The sequence below is a fragment of the Eimeria maxima genome, genomic scaffold, assembly GCF_000499605.1.
Source record: "Eimeria maxima Weybridge genomic scaffold, Emw_scaff805, whole genome shotgun sequence".
In the NCBI taxonomy this organism is placed as follows: Eukaryota; Apicomplexa; class Conoidasida; order Eucoccidiorida; family Eimeriidae; genus Eimeria; species Eimeria maxima.
The window spans coordinates 7,501-16,147 of NW_013566779.1; the positions used below are offsets into that span (position 1 = coordinate 7,501).

Genomic DNA, 8,647 nt, shown 5'->3' on the forward strand with positions numbered 1-8,647 from the left:
GTTGCATGCGCAGGTGCGAAACGCAGTGCGAATGGCCTCTATGAGAGTAGATGTGCTGCAATTGAAGTATGAGGCTGCATATAAAGAGGCAAGCAACAGAACTCACAGCATAAGGAGACACTAAGGAGACAGTTACTGCTAAGGAGACACGTTCAGTGTTCTTAGACCCACACCCACACCCGCATAAGGAATAGGAGAGGGAGACAGTTTAAAAAAGGAGGCAGTTTAAACAGGAGAAAGTTTAATAATTAGGTACTGCTAACAGGGAGCTCAACGCAGCAAGCCAGCCAATCATACAACGAGAGGAGAGTAAAGGGGACGGGGAAACGGGTAAGAGGGAAGGAGAATTATATCTAAGAACTTCAACTGCAGCAGCAGCAGAAGCAAGTTGTGTCTTTGTGTCTTTTTGTTTTGCTGCAGATTGCAGCAAGCCAACTCAAGGCCCAGAAAGCACGTCTGGCGTACCTTGGACGGGTGCGTTTTTCTGCTGCTGCTGCTGCTGCTGATGCTTCCACTTCTCCTGCCCGTGCCGCTGCTGCTGCTGCTGTTGGCGAAGAGGATGTAGCTTCCCCTTCTTTTCTGTTTCCAACAGAGGCCCCCCGCAAACAGCCCGATACAGCAGCAGCAGCAGCGAAGGGATTTGTTTCTTCTTTTTCTTCTTATTGTTGTGCATGCAGCGAAAAGGGTACGAAATGCGGATAGCCGCGTTGGTGGACAAAGTGTACGACATGGAGAGAGAGCCTCCGCTGCCGTAAGCAAAGCCCCACATTTCTCAATTCTTGCATGCATGGCTACATGCGTGCAGGCATTCATCATTTGACTGCTTTTAGTAGTTGAGACTGTTATATTCCGCCTGGTCCTCAAGGAGGCTGCGGATCTGTATAAGCCACTCGAAATTTAGGGCTTAGGGCTTGGGCTTATAGGGAGCAGGCAGGCCAAATATTGACTGTCTCTGTCAATATTTCCATCTGCCTCTGTCTCTGTCTCTGTCACCTGCAGCCCCAAGCTGCCGAGGCGCAGGGTCCCTCGGTCACCTCAGGCGGCCGCTGCATGCAGCATGGAGGAACCAGTGATGCCTGCTGGGGTATATGTACAGCCCACAATGCCTGTCATCCCCCCCTACATCCTTGTTGAAGTCCCACAGGCATATCAAGCACCTTTAGGGACAGCAGGACACCAGCGCCAGACGATGCTGGTGCCTTTGCAGGTGCTAAACAGACCCCAAGGGGACTTTCCCTTTGCTGTTGCTGCTGTCCCTGCTTCGGCATATCCTGCTGTTGCTGCTAATCCTACTGTTGCTGCTGCACCTGTTGTTACGGCTGCACCTGCTGTTGCGTCTCCTCCTGAGGCTGCTGCTCCCGCGAGTGCTCCTGCCGAGGCAGCTGCACCTGCTCCTGCAACGGCAGAAGGCGATGCAATACGGAGACAGACGGTGCCGCTACCTGCTTACTTGTTCAACGAGGACTGCATGCAGAAGACAACCGATAGGGAGAAGGAGGACGGGGCGAGGAGACCCACAGTGGCTGTGCCTGCTTATCTCTTTAACGAGGATGCAGCAGCAAAAGCGCAAGAGAGACAACTAGCAGCAGCAGAGAGGAGGCAGACAACTGTGCTGCCGCAGTACGTATTTGACGAGGATGCAGCTTTAAAGCATAAGGAAAGAGAAGAAGCAGCAGCAGAGAGGAGACAGACAACTGTGCTGCCACAGTACGTATTTGACGAGGATGCAGCTTTAAAGCATAAGGAAAGAGAAGAAGCAGCAGCAGAGAGGAGACAGACAACTGTGCTGCCGCAGCACGTTTTTGACGAGGATGCAGCTTTAAAGCATAAGGAAAGAGAAGAAGCAGCAGCAGAGAGGAGACAGACAACTGTGCTGCCGCAGCACGTTTTTGACGAGGATGCAGCTTTAAAGCATAATGCAAGAGAAGCAGCAGCAGAAAGGAGGCTCTCAGATGCTCCCCTTCCCTCTTTTATGTTTCGTGAGCAATCGAAAGGAGACAGCCCGCTGCATGCAACCCCAGCAAGTGCTCCTTTGTCGCGTAGGGAGTCTTCTGTCCCTTTTCCGATGAGTCTCTTTAACAGCTTCCGAAGCCTGACCCAAGACAGCCCACAGCATCTGCTGCAGCAGCTGGATGAAGGAGAGGGCCCTTATGTACAAGATGTCCATCACGACCTCCGCAGGATCGATCCTGTCCAGCCTCCTCCTGCAGAGGAAGAAGATCATATCTTCGATGCTCCAGGGGCCTCTTCTGATGTTCCCCATGGCGACAGCCCTAGGGCTAGCAGCTCTGGTTGTCTCTCTACTGTGTCTCCTACTCGTCAAGGCACCGCAACACGTACGCGTAAGAGCATGCGAAGCCCCGTAGGGTCATGGAACATGGACGCAGCTCCCCCTAGTGCATGCATCCAGCTCCTGTGAGTGCACGCATGCAGCACTTGTGAGTGCATGGATACGGTCTCTGTGGGGGTGGTGTTTGGCTGTGTTTTCTTCTGCATTGTTGTGTTTTGTGTGTGATGGATTGCCTCGCGGATGGTGCAGCTGGGAAAGAAGGCCTGCAGCAGCAGCCGGAGACAAAGGAGACATTTATAACAGCCCCTTGCTGTGGACGATCCACAGTAAAGAGCGACGTGCGGCCTTTTAAGCGGTGCGGCTGTCTTGTTTGTAGGCAATGCCTTCGCACTGCCTCTATGCAGTCTCGTGTCCACATAAATAATTTTGTGGGAACAGACCCCACAACGGGGGCCCCCATATGGAGGGTCCGCTGTCCCTCTTGTGGTAATACAGCCCCTCTTACTGCAACACAACTTCGTATTGCCTCCATCAAGCGCAGTTCCCCATGAGCTTCCTTACAACAGGCCACACCTAACAGGCTTTTCTATATTAGCTTAATTCTATTTGGCCCCTTCTTTCAGTCTCCTTTATTGTGTCTCCGTCGAGAGGCCTCTTTAGGGATGTTTGCCTCCTTCGGGTGTTGGTGTCTGCTTGGATGGGCCCCCGTTGAAGTTTCTCCTCAGGTGTCTCCTTTGAGCGGGGCCTCCTATGAGGTGTCTCCTTGAGTATCTCTTTGGCGGGGCCTCCTTAAATGGTGGTCGCTTCTGCCTACCTGTCTCTTAAAATCCACAGACAATGCCACCGCTCTCCTCCTCTTCCACACAAAATACATCCTTGCGTGCAACAGCAGCAACTGCTGCAGCAGCTGCTGCTCAGTAGTTCTTTTGGGGCTGCAGGTACTGCACACATGCTGCCTCCTCCTAGCCTCTCCCAGTGAGGCTTTGGGACAGCGGCGAAGGCCCTTTTTCTTAGTTGTCTTCTCTGCTGTCCCTGCCGCAGTAAACGGCACATGCATTGTGCAGACATGCACATAATGCATGTTCTATGCACATGGAGACACAGAAGGAGACAAAAACCGACAGAGAGAGGAGGCTTGAGCTCCCGCCGTAGGTCCTCAACTATAGGCAATCTCTAGACACACCAACAATGATACACAGACAGAGACAGTCTCCCCTGCTGTCTGTACACCTCAGCACACCTTTTGTTGCTCCAATAAAAAATCATGCAGAGAGCATCTAAAAGAGGCAATCTGCTTTTAAGTCGTCTCTCCTAACAACTTTTGTTCGTCAGTTTCTTTCTCTCACAAGAGGCAGTTGTATGGAGGTGTCTAGTTTAAGCCGTGTCAGCGAAGGAATTTGTGTCGCTAGCGGCTAAGCTGTAGTAGCAGCTATGCTGCTTAACTGCAACAGCAGTTAGCTGCCTAGCGGCAGTAGCAGTTATCTGCCTAGCTGCAGCAGCGGACAGTAGAGCTACCCAGCGTTGATGTGTTCTACAGGATGGTGCTGCGCTAAACATTATCCTGTGGAAGTGGTTAACTGTGGCTTCACTAGCTAGCTGCAGCAGCAAATGCTTAGCTAGCCAAAGTTAGTGTTTCCTGCTCCCCTTCCCTTTGCCCGTCTTTTTTAGTGTGCCTCTGTTAGGGTCAGCTTAAGTATCTCCAACTGTCTCCTCTTTAATTTTAATGACGCGTCGAGAGGCGTCGATAGCTGTAGGGACAGCGTGGGTACTCAACTGCTGCGATGCACGGTTTCATGCAGAGGAAGGCAGATCGAGAGACGAACAGATCTAAGGAGACAGAGAGGCCACATGCAGCTGTCCCCCTATATGGGTAAGCATCCAGCCGCCCTTCAGTTCTCCTCTCAGGATCCTCCGTCCTGGGGCTCTACGTTACTTACATGTTACAACCTACATATACACGTATACATTTACGGGTAAACACATATATGTAATTTACATGTGCCTGTATATTTACATATAAAGCTATATATTATATATGTTTGATTTGCATACATATATGGATACACATGTACAGGGGTCTATACATATAAATATGCTAGTGCTGTGGGGGTATCGGAATAGGTGTCCCTCATAATCAACGGCAGTCCCCTTAGGAAGAGCACGTCCCTCGTTGTTTTCGTAGGGCCCCTGTCCTTCTCTTCTTCTTATTTTATTACACTCGCAAGGCTCACGTATCTAGCTGACCCTGGAGAGCATAAAAGGCTAAACCTAATACTGTCTCTTACGAGATTAACATCTCTCGAAGTTTGGGGGGTCGGCCACTCTTGCACAGTTGCAGAATTATCAAACATGCGAGGCCCCACAACAACTGCCGATGCACCACTGATTGCATAAAGAGCCTCGTAGGCCCTGGGGGCCCCTTGTCTGGGAGGGGGGCCGCAAAAGCCTTGCAGGGAAGGCGGCAGTGACTCGGCTGTCTCCAGAGCAACTTCCTACTACAAAATACTTGCTGGAGGTCCCATTTTGGGTGCTTTCTTAATTGAAATGTTTCTACAGCATGCTAAAAGGAGTATATACGCAGCTTGGAGGTATAAGAGTTACTGCTTGTGTGCCCTCCTGCAACTCCGTTAGAAAAGAGTCCCCCCGTGGGCATCCTAGTGTGGCACAGGTGGTTGGAAGCCTGTAAAAGGTATCAACTAGCTGTTCTTCCATAAAAATTTGATCCCCAAAGGAGCGCACAACAGCTTTTTTAGGCACCAGAGGAGCAGTACACCTACAGCAGCAACAGTACCAACAGCAGCTAGCTGTCTAGCGATGCTGCTTCCGGCTGTCGGCAGGTGACCCCCAGCGATGAGCAGCGCGTGAGCAATTTTTAATGGCTTTTCCATGATGCAATACGATCCCGATCCCGATCCCAAGCAAGACTCTAGAAGGGATCCGTGGTAGTTTGTAGTGTGCCTTTTGTGCCGCGCCTCTGTGCGCCGTAGTAGGCAGAACCCGGCTGCAGCTGCGCCAGTCTGTCTGAATGAATAATGCTTCCGTCACTCCAGCGCTAGTCACTATACTGTTAAATACACAAATTAAGGTGAAGAAGAATGCATGGGTTGGTCTAAAGGTTCTCGAAGCACTCGACGGCTTCCCGGGTGTGCCGGCTAGTGTGGGGTCTCGATGTGGCGGGGGAGGGTTCTTGGGCCTCTACGGGGGTTTTGAGCTGCATTTACTTGGGAATTAATGTTAAAATGCTTCTAGTAATACATTGAACCGTTACAAATAATGTCTCTGTTGTCTATATACACCGAAAACACCGCCGCTAACTGCTGCACAGCTTCCCCTGCCGATGGTCTGGTGCGGTGCGGAGCAGCTGTGGCTGATGACGCCGCCGCGGCGCTGCCGTGGCTGTCTGCCTGTCTTGCAGTTGCTGTGAGTTGCTTTTCTTGGACTGCAAAGATTAAAAGGTGTTTTTTATTCTTTTCGTGTGGATATTTTCTCCCTGCTGCAGCTTCGGGGTTCCTTCTTGGCTTTTGGGGTTCTCTTGGCTGGCTAGTAGTGGTAGGGAGGCGCGGCGGCGCAGACGGCGTCGTGGGGTGTGGGTTGGTGAGTTTTTGTTTTCTCTCTTCCTTTTTTTGCTGCAGCAAACATCATTAAGAGCCTTTAATGCACTTGGTAGGAGTTACTAGGGCTCGGATGAAACGGCGCTTTTGCGGCGCAAAGGGAAGAAGAAGATTCCACAGACACCGAGTAGCTAGCAGCAAACCAGCTGCAGCACAGACGCAGAAGCGCATCCAGCTGTTCTGCTGCAAGGCTTTCACATTTACTCTTTCGGGATTGGGGTTTGAAATGAAGAAGAGGGTTTGTGGTTTTTAGTGCTTCAATTGCACGCAAGTTGTTTTCTCCAGTGGTCCACTGCGGAGCAGGAGCAGCAGCACTGTCACGTGCATTCCCCCCCTTTCTGCTGTTGAGCCTCCGGTGGCGCCCCCCATTGCCACAGACTCTTTATTGGCTCCTGCCGCTTATTTTTCTGTCTTCGTTTTGAATTTTAGGGTTTTATCCTCTTGCTTCTGCAGCAGAGGATCTGCCCTTGTTCCTGTCCTCCTCTCCTCATCGAGGCGGGGCGCAGCTTCCTGCACGTAAGACCGACTGACGAGGTGGCAGTAGTCGATGACTGCATCGACCTGTAAACCCGAACACTTTTTCCCTGTCCCCGTTCCCTCTCACGGGGGTGTGCGTACACACCACCACACCCCAGGTAAGCATACCACCACAGGCCTTCTCTCCTGCTGCAGCAGCCTCTTCCTCTCCAACTTCTACAAGAAGCACAAGCAGCAGACAGTTACATTGACTTCGGGCCTATTGGAGTACAACCCACGGCTCTAGAGGTTTTCTCACTGACAGGAAAGCAACGAGAATACCCCTCAACAACAGCAGCAGACACACACAACCCCACAGACACTAGCCAGCAGATCGCCAGCCACCATGGCCTGCGCCTCCCTCCTCACAGACGACAATATCCTCCGCTTCAGGACAAAAGCATGTCTCCGCCTCGTACAGGGCTCCTGCAGCTTCGGAGATGAGTGGGTCCAGGGGGCCTCTACGGCTAGTGTTGGGGGTATTTAGTGCCTAGGGATTAGGGTTTAGGGTTAGGGTGGAGTCTCTTTCGAGTCTGATCAGTAAGACCTTGCCAAGTGACTGTGTATCTTTAATTTGTTTGTCCACATTCTCGTTCGTTTTGACGTGTCTGGGTTGCCTCCTGTGTTCTGTTCATGCCTCACCTCCGTATGTCGACTTCTCAGATCTAGGGTTTAGGGGGGGTTTGGGGTTGAGGGTGTGTATGTTTGCAGTCGTTGCCAGTACTCACACAGCCAAGTTTGGACGCGGCGCTCTCCGTACTATGCTTCACCTGGATCTCGATCAGGAGGGGGGGTGTCATCTGGGGTGGCCCGGGAGCCTTTATTGCGCTATTTGCCTGTCCCCTGTCAGAACTTGCAGATAGAGGACGGAAGGCTTGTCCGGGTCAAATGTCCAAGAGGCGTCAACTGTCCCTTTTCACACTCCCCCGAGGAGATCGCCTACCACCCCCTCGTCTACAAGGTGTGCTGCAGGCCATAAAATCATATATAGTATATTTCTCTCTTTGTTCATTTTTGTCTGTATTTCTACACACAAGTGCCATTCAGCAATGGACAGTGGTCGATACAGCCAAGTAAGAACACGAGGAGGAGGGCAGAGTGAGGGAGGAGGAGAGAGGCGGAGTGAGAGTAGAGGAGAGAAAGTGGAGGAGAGAGAGTGGAGGAGTGAGAGTGGAGGAGAGAGAGGAGGAGAGAGACGGAGGTGGGGAGAGGTACAGAGTCAGGGAGACAGATAGAAGGAGACTGACCAAGACAGACAGGGGGGGAGGGAGGGAGAGAGAGGTATAGGCAGAGGGAGAAAGAGGAAGAGACAAAGGGAGGGCGAGGGATTGAAATACACACATCCACACGCACGCACACACACGAGCACACACGCATAGGGCAGAGGGAACAGTTGAAGCAGCACCGCAGACGGGGAGAGATACCAGCCAGTGTGTATGGAGAGGGCATGCGGCGTCAGCGCGGTGTATGGACAGCAGGATAATGGGAGCTCTCCCATTAATTGCTTCGTTGCTCTGTCTAGTTGTGTTCTTTCTTCTGTTTCACCGGCGTCTGTTGGAGGATCGTGTGGCCTACTGTTTGTTGTGTGCTTCTTCTCTAGTGGCTTATTGGCTGTTTGTGGATGTGTTAGCATTTGTGTGTTGGATGGTGTTGCTATGTTGGAGTGTTTGTGTCCACTTGCTTGAGGTTGTGTATGGGTTTTTCTGGTGTTTTTATCGTTTGCCGTCCCTCCGAGTCAGTGTCGCTTTGTCTAGTTGCCTACTGTGTACTTCTGTTTGTTTGTGTTGTTCTATGTATGCATCTTCGTATATCTGTGTCCGTTTCTGCGTGTTTGTTGCCCTCTGTCTCTGTTGTTCTGTTGCATCTATTTCATATGTTTTATTGGTTCTGTTCCTGCGTACTGCTGTTTACACTTTTTGTCTTCATATATTTGTCTCTCTCTGCGGCTTCTTTCTTCTTCGTTGTCGTCATTTTATTTGTTTCCCCATCTTTTTTGTCTGTTTTGTTGCCAAAGACGGAGCCATGTAAGGCCTTTGCTCAGAGGGCCTGCAGAATGTACTACTGCTGGAGGAGTCACGGAGAAAAAGAAAGGAGACAGTGCGCAAAACAGGTGTCTCTTGGAGTCGTAAAGGGACTCAATGGTGAGGCATGCAGATGGAGGGGCATACGGGGGGAGACAGACACAGGCAGAGTCTTTAAGACTATATATATATATATATATATATATATA

The 8,647-nt window shown here is 51.1% G+C and overlaps 2 protein-coding genes across 2 annotated transcripts in view; both read left to right on the forward strand.

Annotated features, from left to right (window-relative positions):
• Window positions 1-755, forward strand: part of EMWEY_00043550 (hypothetical protein) — a gene marked incomplete at both ends in the record, with an annotated part of 3,634 nt that extends 2,879 nt beyond the window's left edge. The window contains 2 exons of the mRNA XM_013482853.1: window positions 421-474; window positions 678-755. Coding sequence (XP_013338307.1) covers window positions 421-474; window positions 678-755 — 132 coding nt within the window. The remainder of the gene's footprint in view (window positions 1-420; window positions 475-677) is intronic.
• Window positions 756-1,102: 347 nt separating this feature from the next.
• Window positions 1,103-2,867, forward strand: EMWEY_00043560 (dual-specificity phosphatase, catalytic domain-containing protein, putative; the record flags this gene model as incomplete). The annotated part of the gene is made up of 3 exons (XM_013482854.1): window positions 1,103-2,342; window positions 2,540-2,645; window positions 2,786-2,867. The coding sequence occupies 3 exons, from the start codon at window positions 1,103-1,105 to the stop codon at window positions 2,865-2,867; spliced, it is 1,428 nt and encodes a 475-aa protein (XP_013338308.1).
• Between the last annotated feature and the right edge of the window lie 5,780 nt (window positions 2,868-8,647).